This window comes from Trichophyton rubrum, assembly GCF_000151425.1.
Source record: "Trichophyton rubrum CBS 118892 genomic scaffold supercont2.1, whole genome shotgun sequence".
In the NCBI taxonomy this organism is placed as follows: domain Eukaryota; kingdom Fungi; phylum Ascomycota; class Eurotiomycetes; order Onygenales; family Arthrodermataceae; genus Trichophyton; species Trichophyton rubrum.
Window position 1 is genome coordinate 1051829 of NW_003456428.1, and position 14446 is coordinate 1066274.

The 14446-nt window shown below is 49.2% G+C and overlaps 6 protein-coding genes across 6 annotated transcripts in view; 5 read left to right on the forward strand and 1 right to left on the reverse strand.

The window, feature by feature from the left end:
* Nucleotides 1-4138: 4138 nt before the first annotated feature.
* Nucleotides 4139-5476, forward strand: TERG_00402 (uncharacterized protein; the record flags this gene model as incomplete). The annotated part of the gene is made up of 1 exon (XM_003238364.2): nt 4139-5476. One exon carries the CDS (start codon nt 4139-4141, stop codon nt 5474-5476), a length of 1338 nt encoding a protein of 445 aa, XP_003238412.2.
* Nucleotides 5477-7013: 1537 nt separating this feature from the next.
* On the forward strand, nt 7014-7477 carry TERG_11563 (uncharacterized protein; the record flags this gene model as incomplete). The annotated part of the gene is made up of 1 exon (XM_047750663.1): nt 7014-7477. One exon carries the CDS (start codon nt 7014-7016, stop codon nt 7380-7382), a length of 369 nt encoding a protein of 122 aa, XP_047605102.1. The 3' UTR covers nt 7383-7477.
* A 536-nt stretch (nt 7478-8013) lies between these two features.
* On the forward strand, nt 8014-8652 carry TERG_11564 (uncharacterized protein; the record flags this gene model as incomplete). The annotated part of the gene is made up of 1 exon (XM_047750664.1): nt 8014-8652. One exon carries the CDS (start codon nt 8014-8016, stop codon nt 8650-8652), a length of 639 nt encoding a protein of 212 aa, XP_047605103.1.
* An 831-nt stretch (nt 8653-9483) lies between these two features.
* Nucleotides 9484-12050, reverse strand: TERG_00404 (uncharacterized protein; the record flags this gene model as incomplete). Its single annotated transcript, XM_003238366.2, has 1 exon — nt 9484-12050. The coding sequence occupies exon 1, from the start codon at nt 12001-12003 to the stop codon at nt 9484-9486; it is 2520 nt and encodes an 839-aa protein (XP_003238414.2). The 5' UTR covers nt 12004-12050.
* A 1097-nt stretch (nt 12051-13147) lies between these two features.
* Nucleotides 13148-14076, forward strand: TERG_11565 (uncharacterized protein). Its single transcript, XM_047750665.1, has one exon. The coding sequence runs from the start codon at nt 13199-13201 to the stop codon at nt 13544-13546; it is 348 nt and encodes a 115-aa protein (XP_047605104.1). The 5' UTR covers nt 13148-13198; the 3' UTR covers nt 13547-14076.
* Nucleotides 14077-14112: 36 nt separating this feature from the next.
* The window catches only part of TERG_00406 (uncharacterized protein), a gene marked incomplete at both ends in the record, with an annotated part of 2199 nt that continues 1865 nt past the window's right edge, over nt 14113-14446 (forward strand). Inside the window, one exon of the mRNA XM_047747590.1 lies at nt 14113-14205. Coding sequence (XP_047603550.1) covers nt 14113-14205 — 93 coding nt within the window. The remainder of the gene's footprint in view (nt 14206-14446) is intronic.

Sequence of the window (14446 nt, forward strand, 5' to 3'; positions counted from 1 at the left end):
CTAATATCAGTAGAATATTTTGCTACCGAAGATCTGTCTCGGAGTGTTCGGCTTGGATTTATGTAAAGGCCAGTCGGGTTAGAACGGGTGCTAAACCTTTGATATGTCGGTTGAGCCCAAATCTTATCGGCTATTACACCATAGCAGGGCATTTTTTCAAAGGATTACCTGCATAATAACTGACCAGAGTTAATTCATAGTCTACGACTTTTTTCTATATTTGGTGCTTTACTGGAAAATGCTACCAAAATCCATGCAGAAAAGCAGCCTATATGCTGGCTTGGTGAGAAGAGTGGGGGCAGGTTCAGCGCAATAATTCCGTAGCTGGGTCTTCTTGCCCAATCCCATTTTGAGAGGGGGGCACGTATTACAGACCCATATTATAATGATTGCGGTTCGACATCCTCCGCCCCTTACGGCACATGTGATACCACCACTTCACAATTACGGATAGTGTACGACGTATACAGTCTTTCTTTACAAAGGTATGGAACTGGTTAACTCTGTTTCATCTTCGATATGTACAGTGAGGACTCACATAACCGAGCTAGTTACTGGCAAGCAGGCTGTAACCAGATGTGTATTTTTGGGACTTCAGGAATCTTAAACTACTAAGTATAGCTAGATAGGCAAGGCTAAACAGCAGTAAACCTCCGATTGATATAGAACTCGTCTGTTCCTAAAGCCTGTCTTCGATTAGCAGACAGTTCGCTAGTGACTGACCAACCTACACGTTCACTCTCTTGGCCGATAAATAATGCGTAGAGGGGCTATTCACCATGTCTACTAAACCAAAAGACGCTTCCATCCCTATGACTTAGCTTGCTTCCTACCACTAAGCCCGGGGCGACCGGAGTTCGGTGTATGCATAATATAATCAGCAAATGTCCCCAGTGACGCAACTGGAGCCAACACTTCAAGTCTCAAATACCCTCAGATATTAGGAGCTATAAGTCAAGATTTCAAGCATATGGTTCTCACTCTACAACTTAAAAAAGTGTCCACATCTACAAGATATGATATATAATTTCTCTCGTTTATTAAACAATTGGCCCTTACATCTACTGTCAAACTTCCGGTATTAAGGTGCACAAAGTGGCCAAAAACTTCTGATGCATGCTTGAGCTCTAAATATAGAAAAGTATAAATTTACACAATGTACGGATATGAGCATTCATTCCTAACACACAGAGCTCTACAAAACATTTGCAAATACACAAGCTGCTGCCCATACTTGGGAACATATTGGTTAGCGCATATTGGTTCTCATTGATAATGCCTACATAGCGGGAGAATTGCCTGAGAAGAGGACCAAAGATTTGAAATTTACAAGAATCAGGAACCATCATCAGTTTACCTTGCCTCTGTAACTATGTATGCAAAGATATTCTGTAGTAAGGCTCCTTGGATAAGTGATTTTGAAAGTCATGGTCATACATGGCAAGTATATAGAGTATGTTTTGCCCAAGAAGAAAAGAGAGAGAAAAACCACAATCCACTATACCGAACCCCTGAAATTGTGGAAAGGTGTGTTGAGCAACGCCCAACATCTAAACAAGCATGCCCGAACGGGTCCGAGCGGGCCGGGGTACGGAACCTTAAATTGACTTTTACAATAAACTTTCACTAGTAAGTAAGCGTGGAAACGCGTGTAAGTGTGTATTGACTGAGTGAAATAATACCGTATTCAGCACGGCATAAATACCAAAGACCGGATCCCACGATCGGCGTGGAGGATGCGCGCACTGCCAAACCATGTCAACATCGTGCTGTAAATGAGTCATAACTATTCTCGGGGGAACACTTATAGAGAGACCTTTCTCGAGTGAAAGGGAGAAATGGAACTCAACACAAATTAGGCGGAACTGGATAACTATGCCAGATATCACGGAGTCTCACTCGTCAAGCAGTCTCTCTATTGTTGATCAAGATGAATCCGTCAAAAAAATTCTCCAGCGTCAGCTTAATGGGCTTCCAACTGGCTCAACGAAAGATTCTACTGTGCTCGCCTACGCTCAGCCCTTGGATGTAGCTTTGATTGCTCTAAGCACTCTGTCTGCCTTCATCGCTGGTGCATTGAACCCGCTTCTTACAGTCATATATGGCCTCCTGGTTGGCTCATTTAAAAGGCATGCATATGACATGGAAGATAGCTCCCGTTTGTCCTCCAGTGTTTCTAAGTTCACTCTCTACTATGTCTATCTTGGCATCGCGGAATTCATCCTCATATACGTCGCAACTGTAGGATTCTACTAAGGGGAACGAATTACGCGGAACCTACGACAGGCGTATCTCAAAGCCATTATCCGGCAGAACATCGGGTTTTTTGATACCCTTGGTCCAGGAGAGGTTACGACAAGAATATCTGGAGATATGAATGTCGTTCAGGAAGGTATCTCGAGTAAAATCTCAATATTTCTCACGGCTATTGCGACATTCTTATCTGCTATCATTATCTCCTTTTTAAAGAACTGGAAACTCGCCTTAATTCTCCTCTCAACTTCTATCCTTCTTGGAGGAGCAGAGTTTGTGGGGGCAGCATTTGCGTTAAATTACAGCAGAGAGAATTCTGCGTCCCTAGCTAAAGGAGCATCAGCTGCTGAGGAGACATTTAGCTCTATCCAGCATGTTTCTGCTTTTGGGATCCAGGCAGCTATGACCAAACGCTACCAGATCCATCTAAATACTGCTGAGAAGTGGGGGGTGAAGATGCGCCTGTCAGTTTCAATTATGATAGGAGCCGTTAACGCATTGCCGTACCTTACATATGCATTGGCATTCTGGCAAGGGTCTCGTTATATTGTCAGTGGTGAGTCAACCGCTTCTGCAGTCGTTACAATCGTCCTAGCGACAATAATTGGGGCCTTTGCTGTTGGGAGAGTTGCCCCAAGTGGAGAAGCCTTCATTAGTAGCATCTCGCATGCGGGAACTATTCTCAAGGCAATCTCTCGCAAGTCGCCGTTGGATCCATTTTCTACTAAAGGACGTCAGCTACCAAAAGTCCAGGGCAACATTGAGTTGCACAATATCAATTTAACATACCCATCTAGGCAGCACGTACAGGTGCTGAACACGGTAAGCATGAAATTTCCTGCGAATAAAACCACCGCCTTAGTGGGTGCTTCTGGATGTGGAAAGAGTAGCATTATTGGGCTGATTGAACGTTTTTATGAGCCTACGGGAGGATATATTAGTAAGACTGTTCTGCAGTGAGCCTGGTTTGACCGTCAATGCTAATATTACCTTCTCAACCGGTAGCATTGGACGGGCATGAGATATCCGACTTGAACCTGAACTGGCTTAGACAGCAAATTTCGTATGTTGTCCAGGAGCCTGTCTTGTTTAACCGGAGTATTTTTGAAAATATTTTGCTCGGCTTTCCTGACCCTGGGTGGTCGCGACCGGAGCATGAAATGCAGGAGCTTGTATATTCTGCTGCCAAAATTGCAAATGCCCATGACTTCATCATGGCTCTGCCTCATGGCTATCAAACTGAGGTTGGCACCAAGGGACTGCAGCTCTCAGGTGGCCAACGCCAGCGTATTTGTATCGCCAGAGCCATTATCACTAACCCAAAGATTCTACTGCTTGATGAAGCCACATCAGCCTTGGATGTCAAGTCAGAACGAGCGGTTCAACAAGCGTTGGAAGCAGCAGCGCAAAACCGCACGACAATTGTGGTTGCTCATCGTCTATCAACTATTCGCAATGCTGATAACATCATAGTCATGTCGAATGGCTCTGTGGTTGAACAGGGGCGACACGATGAACTCATGAGGAGAGGCGGAATGTATTCCACCTTGGTAGAAGCACAGCAGATGGACATTCCTCCTCAGCATCCCGTAGAAGAAGCAGAAGAGAAGCACGTTCTCGAAAAAGAGCGCACGAGAGAGATTGTTACAAAAGCCAGTATCGAAGTGAACCCATGTCCGGATGGCAGCCTCCACGACAGGCATCAGCATAATACCCAAGAAGAACAGCGTCCGACCTTTAAAACCTATTTCCAGATTGTAGCACAACTTAACCGAGAGGAGGCACCTGTAATTTTTACTGGTGTTTTTCTCTGCTTCATTGCAGGCTGTGTGATCCCAGTGTAAGTCTTTGATAACTATTATCAGCGGTTACCTTGCAATCGGCAATGATGATAACAGGGATATACACCAACAGACAATCCGTATTCTTTGCAGAATCGATCAATGTTGTTTCTCTTCCACCATCTCAATATACTCAGCTTCGGAACGAGATCAATTTCTGGTGTCTCATGTTCCTGATGATTGCTATTGTCAACTGCATCGCATGGGTTGGCCAAGGAACATGTTTCTCCTATTCTACGGAACGACTATCTCATAAAGGCCGATACCAGATGTTCAGGTCTATTCTTCGACAGGACCAGGCATTCTTTGACCAAAAGGAGCATTCACCGGGAGGATTATCCTCATTCCTCTCCACGGCACCAACGGAGCTTGCGGGCCTTAGCGGTGCAGTAATCGGCGCCTGTTTGACGTTTATTGCCACTATTGCAGGAGGATTCATCCTCTCCTTAGCGGTGGGCTGGAAACTTGCCCTTGTCTGTGCAGCAACAATTCCGATAATGACAGGCTCCGGCTACATTCGACTTAGAGTTCTCTCGCTCTTTGACGGCCAGATGCGGGCAACCCATCAAGAAGGTGCCATATATGCTAGTGAAATAATCACGGTTATCAGATCCGTTGCCTCGTTGACGCTTGAAAGCCATGTTCTAGACGAATACAGCCGGATACTGGCCCAGCGTGCAGCCAAAACTATGAGATTTATTCTGATAACCTCCACTCTCTATGCTGCATCCCAGTCTTTTACATTCTTCTGCATGGCACTTGCATTTTGGTATGGTGGGACGCTCCTGGCGGATTCTGAATACAGTATGCTTCAGTTTTTCATATGCTTTGTTTCCTTGATTTCAGGGGCACAAATTGCAGGGGCTATCTTCAACTTTGCTCCAGATATGAGTAAAGCGCTTCATGCTGGCCAGCGTGTGAAGGAGCTCTTTGAGCTGAAGCCTAGGATCGATACGTGGGATAACTCAGGCCAACGCATCAACGGCAGCACTGGACAGATTGATATTGTGGATGTCAGCTTTAGGTATCCAAACCGCCCTGAACGACTGGTTTTAGACAGGCTCAACCTCAGTATCGGTCGCGGCCAGTATGTGGCATTGGTAGGGTCTAGCGGCAGCGGTAAAAGCACCGTTATTCGCTTATTAGAGAGATTTTTTGAACCAACAGAGGGTAAAATCCTGGTGGATGGAAAGGATATTTCCCAGCTCAATATCAATGACTACCGGAGCTTAATGTCCCTTGTTAGCCAGGAACCTACCCTGTATGAGGGATCAATCCGGGACAATATTCTTCTAGGCACCGAGAGAGAGGTAGGGGAGGATGAACTTGTGCAAGTGTGCAAGAAAGCGAACATTTACGAGTTTATCTCTTCTCTACCGTGAGTACTCTCAGCCACTTTGGTTTGTCTTTTTATGACCACTAACGAATACTTCTAGTGATGGGTTTGCAACCCTAGTTGGCACTGGGGGAACTATGCTCAGCGGAGGCCAGAGACAGAGACTCTCAATTGCCAGGGCCCTGCTTCGGAATACTCAGATTCTGCTCCTTGACGAGGCCACGTCAGCGTTGGACTCTGAGTCCGAAAAGGTGGTCCAGGACGCTCTTGATAATGCTACCAAGGAGCGAACTACTATTGCCATTGCCCATCGACTGAGTACAATCCAAAATGCGGATTTTATATGTGTCCTGGATCATGGCAGGGTAGTTGAGAAGGGAACCTATGCTCAGCTGCTGGCCAAAAGGGGGCTGTTCCATAATTTGGTACATATGCAAAGCTTAGGGGCTGTTGGACCAGTTGAACTAGATAACGGTAAATAAATACACGAGAAGCAGATAATTCAATCAAGTGTACATTTTTACCTGTCATTGTTTTCTCGGTATGAGCTGCATCTGCTGCCATGTGAGCTCATAGGCTCTCGAAACCAGGGAGAGTTCTGGTCATACAAGCATCGCTGTCGTGCAATTGTTGGCTTAATCTCTAAATAAACCATTCTCCGCATTGAGATCTGCCGTATAACGTCAAAACGCATGGTGTATAACTAGTGAAGGGTTATAGACTTGACCAGCAAACCTGCCGTGACACTGCCCTCCCCCCCATTTCTCTGTCACCTCGACCAGGTTTAGCCAAAGCAGTCAAGATGATCGACCGGTCGAATGACCAGCCGACCAAAAGGAGAGGGAGAAAAGCTGTCTACGGTATCACAGGACGAGGAGACGTAAGGTCCGTAACGCCCGGCTTCCTGCTATTGGCAAGGGAGATGCAACACCGGAACAGAGACACAAACCGACATTCCTCCCCGTCATACCAGCTGTCGATGCAAGGATGCGGCCGGTTTTCAATAAAACTAATCAGTATGCAAGCCCCTCGCCGGGCAATGAGACCGGAAGTCGAGACGCCGTCCATAGCATCCAGGCAGCTTGCTAAACCCCCCTTTTCCCTGGGAGCAAGCTGCAAGAACTAGATACTTGCAGCATGCACAGCCGTCTATAGCCATATTTTACTGGCCGTAAGGCCTCATAGGATTCGAACTAGGGGCAGAATTAGGAGTAAGTAGCTTTGCCTGCTTTTCTGTTCGCAAAGGGGACGTCATGATAGTGACGTACGCTGGCGTTAGCCCACGTTAGCCCTCCAGACCAAAGTTTCGGATATCTCAAGTCTCTGCCCTTCCCGTTGACTAGCGAGAAAAAACTCGATGCTTGTCTCGTGAATAAAGGTATGAGTTTGCGGCCGGAGCAGCCCCGGGGGCTTTGAATAGCTGCTAACTATAGCTAGGGGCTTTTCTTAATAAATACCAGGCGGGATGCCTCGTCAGCTTGAGATCCTCTCCTCTGGAGGCACACTTTTCATCTGAGCCCTGTTATTATTCTATACCACCACCAAGTTATACCAACAGCCATCAGCTTAGCTAGAACGGAACGATGGACGTGCTTAAGAGCCCCGAGTTCGCGGAATATGTGAAAAACACCATCGAACGGTACCATGTACCAGGCGTGGCCATCGCCGTCGTACAGGGCGAGCACATCGAGTCTGCAGGCTTTGGGAAAGCATCCCTGGATCCGCCTGAAGACTGCACGCCTGATACCCTCTTCGACATTGCCTCGACCTCCAAGTCGCTGACTGCGGCGTCGGTTGCACTGCTTGTTGACGACAATGAGAAACACCCGCAGATTCAGTACGATGCTCGCATGGCTGATCTCCTACCAGGTGACTTCGTGATGCCGATGGACGAACATGAAGACGTCACTCTGGAAGATATCCTCTCGCATCGAACCGGGATGGCACCGTAAGATACATCTTGTCTCTCCTACACTTAGTTATTAACTGACTGGCTCTAACGTCTCGAACAGAAATGAGTATTCGCTTATGGGACCAAACGCAGTTCAGCCCGACGATGCGCAGTCCGTGACTAGGAGTCTCCGGCATCTAGTGACCATAGCCCCCAATAGATCAGAGTACCTCTACTGCAATCTCATGTATACCGCCGCCTCGTACCTGGTCGAGCAGAAAAGCGGGCTCAGCTTCTCCGACTTCCTGCATGCAAACTTCTTCCAGCCGCTACGTATGAAATCTACCTATCTTCAGCCGCACGCCGCCAGGTCGGACGGACTCTCCCACCTCCTGGCGACAGGCTACTTCTGGAACAAGAGAGGAAACAAATACACGCCTATTCCATGCCACGATTCCCCCGAGGCACAGGGGGCGGGAAGGATTATTTCCAGCGCAAACGATTACATTCGCTGGGTTCGGGCGTTGATGAACTGCAATGACCCCGTCACGAAGAGCATGTATGAAGGGATGATCAAGAAACGCATCTCGCAATCGCCGCCTGGCGAGAGCGGAGACGATGAGAATGACCACGAACCCCCGCAAGCCTTCGCGGGTGCGGGGGTTGAAATACTTCAGTATAACGGACACGTCATGGTGAGCCACGACGGACTCGATCTGGGGTTTGGCGCAACCCATTTTTTCATGCCTGAACAGAAGTTCGGGGCAGTGATATTTGGGAATTCGAACAATGCGTCTAATGTTGCGAGGATGATCAAGTATAAGCTTGCAGATTGGGTGACGGCTGGGATCGAGAAGCGGTACTCAAGTTTGCTTGAGGGTGTGTCTTCGAGCGAGAGTGATGATGAGGAAGATGAGGCAGATGAAGAAGATGAGGAAGATGAAGATGACTTCACTGATCTTGAGAATGAGATGATTGATGAGTTATGTGCTGATGGAGGCGTGAGGAGTGACCAGACCATGGCCCTGTCAGCTTATACAGGCGAGTACTGGCATGAAGGGTACAAGGGAATCAAAGTCACGCAGAAACAGGGCCGGTTGTTCGTTGATGCGAGAGATCGATCGGTGAGATTCACGTTGGAATTCATGCACATCTGTGACCAGAGGAAGTATATCGCTTACATGGTCGAGATGAGCGAGCAGGATGTCCGGGCTCCTGTGAAAGCGGAGTTTGTGCTCGAGGGCGAGAAGGCGGTGCAGCTTGGTCTGACGCTGGAGGCTACGTGGGATGGGTATATCTGGTTCAAGAGGGTGGATGCGGCAGACGTATAGACGGAGAATGGGAATTAGAAAAAAGGGGAATTGACTTTGATATTATGCACTACTCTTATAGTATCTTAACCATTTGCAAGAAAAAGCAACGCCGTAGAATTAATAGAATTCAAATAGGGTCAGAGAAAAGTATTGGCATAAGTCTTGGGATCGTGCAGAGAAGTCTCGAAAAGAGTTGATAAAAATGAAAAAACGCGCTGAGGCTAGGGGTGTGAAGGGAAGGGACAGCTAGAATGCCATTCCTGCCAGCCAGCCTGCCTAGCGATGAGATGCTATGTACGCTGAGTGTGTGCCAGGGAAAAATAAAAATACCTAAGAAGATAGATATAAAGTAGAAGGAAAAGGAGACAAAAGGGACAGGATGGACGGATAGGAATTAAGTGAACGTAGACGTATCGAAGCGAATGTGTCGAGTAGTTTGCATGGGGTTGATTTTGGTTGAATTTTGGTGACAAAAAAAGTGAAATCGAACGGGGTTCAAAGCCAGCTTTGTTTTTTTGTAAGCGAAGATAAGGAGAAAAAAAAAAGCGGGTTGAGTGAGAGTGAGTGTTGCTGGTGGCCAGGTTGATCTGATGCAAGGAAAATATTTCATCGCGGTGCGTCGCTTCGCTGGGGTATAATAATCGAGATAGATGTAAGAAATATGGAAAGAGAAACAACACAAAAGAACCAAGGCAAGAGATAGCCGGATATTCCCCCCTCCCAAAAGAAAAATGTTTGCCCCAAAACCGAGTCCAGAGCCGGACGAACCGAAACCAAGTCATAGGAACCACCAGTAAGTAGAACCATCTCGTTAAAAGTGAAAAGAAAACAACTCCTGCCCTTAGCAAGTTAGAGAAACTCGTCAATGTTCCGCATTATTATTGGCTCTGTAGACTGTTGCGGCGATCGTGGATCATACAACACTGTCGGTCGGTTGATAGGAGACGTTGGTTGGTTGACCTCGAGAGATTTGCGAACCGAATCCACACCCGCTAGACCCAGACAGCTGCCTACGGGAGGCTGAGCGGTAGCGCCAGGGGAGAAAATACCCGGCGAGAAAGGAGATGCGATGACGAATTGATCTGTGGTTTTGGGGGAAAAGATGGTTGATTCGTCTGGAAGCGTGGTTGCGGGCGCGGGGCAATCGGCCATTTGTACGTCTGTGTCGCCGTGTGAGTTGTTAGGAGGTTGGAAGAACGAGCGGTTTGGGAAGAGGGTTTCTGGGCGAGAGGTAGAGTTGGAGCGACGGTATGAATGGAACGTCTGGTATTTTTCGCGTAAGGGCAGTGGACGGGGCAGCACGCTGCAGCGTTTGGATGAGGAGCCGTTGCTGTTGCTGTTGCTGGCATTGCTGCTCTTGCTGCTGCTGGTAAGGCGAGAAAGCCTGAACGGATTGTGCGAGAAGAAACTGAATCCTGTGTTCGAACTTGACTGGCTCTCGAGGGAGGGCTTCTTGAATGCCGGAGAGGACGATGGAAGTGGCAGTTGCGGTGCTTTTTCCTGGACAGCTGGACTGTCAAGCCATTCCGGAGCAGGCTGCTTGCTGATATTGCTCTTGTCCTGCAGCTTGCTTCTGAAGTCTGTCAATTGATAGATGAGGCTCATGTTGGGGCCTACCCAGCGACTACGGGCCTTGACCATGCTGTAGACGGAGTTGAAGTCGAGATGTCGGTTTTTGTAGAGTCCATAGGCAATGACCAGCGAGGCAGACCGACTGACACCGAGCTGGCAGTGGATGAGGACTGATTTGCCCTGAGTGAGACGCTCGTCGATCATTTCGCAGAGGGTGTAGAGGTCGTCTAGGATCTCGGAGTTGTGGTCCCAGGGAACGTGAATGTACTCTGGCTGTTGGCAGCGGGTGTCTTCTGCCTTGGGTGTGGATGGAGACTCTGACTCGCCCTCCTCGGCGGTGGCAGATGGCGGGTACTCGAATGCGGACATGAAGGTAGCATCTGAGGTGGCGGTGGAAGGCTCCGAGTTGTGTCTGCCGACATTGGCTTTCCAGACGGACATGACAGTATCCTGTCGCTCTCTTGCAGCGACCTTGAACGGGTTACGGACCTCCTTGGCTACATTGAAGACGACATCGAAGCGAGAGGCCTCTTCATGGCTAGGTTCGAGGTAGAGATACAGGCCGGAATCGTAGATGAGGACCGGACCGTGGGGGTACCCGCGTTCGGAACCCTTGCGAGACTCGCGAGAGATTGGGTTATCGTCTTCTTCATTTAACCTCTCTAGCAATTCGTGTTGTGTGAAGAGCTGCTGTTGGTGGGTTGACTGGCTGTTGGATTCATCTCGAGAGCCGGAGAGGGGCCGTTTGCCTGGGTTGGTGGTGCGTTGCTGTGATGACATGGATGGTCTGCTGGTGGTGCTGCTGCTGTCCGGGAAAGTCGGGGAAAGAATTGAGTTAAGAGACGGGGAGGATTCAGCGTGACGAAGGAGCGGCTTTAACGTGGGGGTTGGGGGGACCGCATTTGAGCCAAAGGAGCATCGGTTGAAGCCTGGTGTCTGGATGGTAAGATTCGGCGGTTTCCTTTTGCTGGCATTAGAGGTTGTAGTGTGATGGTGCATTGGCGAGGGCGGCGCGGAGAGGTTCCTGGCGCTGCTTTCAGTGATGGGCGCGGTGCTGAGGGGAGGCTGTCGACAGGAGCCCGGCTGTGGCAGTCTGAGGGACAAGTTTTTCAGGTTTCTTGCCTTCCGCGAAGGGGAAGACTCTGGTAGGTGGCAGGACTCCTTTTCCCCGACTGTAGAGCTGTGTTGGTGTTGGTGTTGGTGCTGTGGCGGTTTTAGAAGTGGTTCCAGGACTGGAGAATTGACTACTCGTCCCTCTGGTTTGCGCAGTGGACCCAGCGGGGTGATTGAGGTTGGTGACTCCGGAGAGGAGCTCGGAGAAGTCTCCATGATGATTGGTGAGTCAAAGGTCGAGCTGCTGGTGGTAGGAGACGAATCAGTTGACTCTGAGGTTGCTGAGATGCTCTCTCGCGGTAGGAAGGAGAGTGGCAGCGGAGATGCAAGTGAAGGATATCGCGCAGTCGCAGTCGTCGTTGTTGTTGACGATGTCGATGTCGAGGCAGAAGTACCGGTGCTGGGAGCAGCAGCCCTAGTAGACATCAACCTGGGTTTCCTGTCGTGCTCTGCTGTCGAGTCTAAACCAGACTTGCTGTACGCATCCTGCAGGTTCGAATGGACGGTCTCAGGTATCAAGAAAGGCGCCGAAGTCGAGGGCGGCGGCGTATTCAGCGAGGAGTGACGAGTCGACCAGCTGAGCCTTGATCGAGAGAGCGAGCGAGACCTGCGTTTCGCCTCTGAAGCTGTCGTTGGCAGGGACGATGAGGTCGGGTGAGGCATTATCGGCGGTTGCGCAAGCATCAGACCTCTCTTGAAGTATTATCTGTATATATGTATGTATATGTAGATATATATATATATATATATATATATATAGAGAGAGAGAGAGAGAGACGCAGTAGTAGCAGGAATAGTTGTGATGGTGATGGCGAACGTCTGTGGTTTATCGGGTTAGCATGACCAGCCAGACAGTCCCATGAGAAGGTCATGGTCATGAACAGCTCCAGGAAGAAAACGAAGGAAGACGAAAAACACGCTGAAACAGCATGCAGCCAGGCAGGGCGCGGCAAAGCCATCCAGCAGCGCTTAGCTGGCGTTGAGGATGATGCAGTAGTGAGTAGGAAGAAGCAAAAGAACCCACCTTTCTCCGTACACACAGCCTTCCCTCTGGCTTATCCCCCAGCTTCGAACTACTTTTCCACCACTAATCGCATGGGAAACCGACGACGATGGGGAGGAGGAACAGGAGGAATGTCCGGCAAGAGAGAAAGGTCCGGTTATTGCCAGTGGTGACGGCGGGTCGAAGGGATCATGGGTGATGGCTGTTTGTTTCGCCTTTTGGTGTGTGAGTCTTCCGCTGTCCACCTTGGTCGAACTGTCTGTTTCACCACCAGCCGGAGCTACCACCAGGAGAAGCAGTTGGCGAGGACGGAGATGGAGATGGTGGTAATGTATGAGAATATGAGAATATGGGAATGTCGAACGAGGGACGTCTTTCCACCTGGGAAGAGACGGGGAGAGAGAGAGAGAGCAGGCGATGTAGTTAGGGAAAGACGGCGGCTAAAAAAAAAGAGCGTGGAGTCGAGACGGGAGCAGCCCTCGTCAGGCTGTCGGTGGAGGGAGGACGGAGGAGGACGAGGCCGGCGTGAGGAAGACGAGGACGAGGAGAAGGAAGAAGAAGAAGAAGAAGAAGAAGGAGAAGAAGAAACGACGGCGATGAAGAGATGAAGAGATGAAGAAGAAGAAGAAGAAGAAGAAGAAGAGAAGAAGTTGAAGTCGAAGTAAGAGACGAAGCGGGAGCGAAGGAGGTTTTGGGTAAGGTTGGTAATACACGATACGAGAGATACCAGCTCTTTTCTGGTATTGAGTCTCTTCTTCTGGTTGGTCTCTTTGGTCTCTTTTGGTCTCTCTTGGTGCTTTTTGCGTGGGTTTGGGGCGGGTGGGGGCAGGGGGGCGCTAGGGGAGGCCCGTGACTTGGTATGGTCAGGTACGGTACATGACGGTAAGTTACCGCTCCTTACAGTACTCCTACTTCTCTATCAACCTCCCCTTCTTCTTCTATATCTTCTTCCTTACTCCTGAATCTTTACCCTCAGCTGCCATTACTTTCTACTCTCGACTACTACTTCTTTCTTCTCCTCTTCTCTTCTTCTTCCTCTACCTACTGTCATGTCTTTCGTCTTTGCTATTGAGTCTGTTTAACGGAGGCTGGCTTGGCCGTCTAAATATAGCATCAAAACACTCAAAGTTGGCTTCGTCTGCTGCTTCTTCTTCTCCTTCTTCTCCTCCTTCTTCTCCGTCTTCTCTGCTGTTCCTGTTTCATCTTTTAGCTCAAGTCGACTAGTTAGCCCTCAAGTTCCTCTGCTTCCTCCTTTCTCCCAGCCAACCATGGCCAGCAGAAGAGCAAGCTCAGTCGATGGGGAGAGGGGGGTCTCTCCACCGCCCGTCTGTCTCTATATATAAACTGGCTTCCTGGAGACATGGGTTTTGCTCGTAAGTAACGCCAGGACAGGCAAAAAAGAAAGTGGAAGAGACAGGAGAAGGAGCGGAAAAAAGCAACGCTTGCCGCAGCGGCAAGGACCAGCCAACCAGGCGTCGCAGGGCCTCACTTTGGCCCCTTCAGCTAGCAGGAGTCGGCAGTTAGTAAGAGGGCAGGATAGGCATGAAAAGAAGTCAAGTCAAGAAACGACTCCACTGGTGGGTGTTATGTACTTATCTCGCCATCGCCAGGAGATGTACGACATTTCTCTTACTTACATACGAACCCGGGTCATAAAGGCGGGCACATATACCGTCTCCTAGCACTCCGTATGAACAACTTGGGCAGGTCGAAATGTCGCAGCAGAACAACAAGTCTGAGGAGCCAGAGGCAGCAGCAGCCACAGAGCAGTAAAAGGGAGTACGAGACGGATGGAGAACCCGAACGCCCTTGACGCCCTCGTCCCTGTGCTTGCCTCGTGTCCGGCCGGAAGACGCAGCCGTGGTCAGCTTGCGCCATCAGAGGTAAGGAAGTCCTTGCTTCGTCTCTCTTCTTCTCTTCTCTCTCTTCTCTCTATACTCCGTAGTCACAGTCCTGTAGTAACAGTCATGTACTGACGGTGACGGTACGGCCCTATACGCTGTTCAGCCTAGTTTTTATCCAAGAGGATATAAATAGATAGACGTCGTTTCGCTCAAATCGGCCATCAATAAGACGGCTCTATCGCTCACCTGGTGTTTTTTACCTACAGTCTGGGCCCTTTGG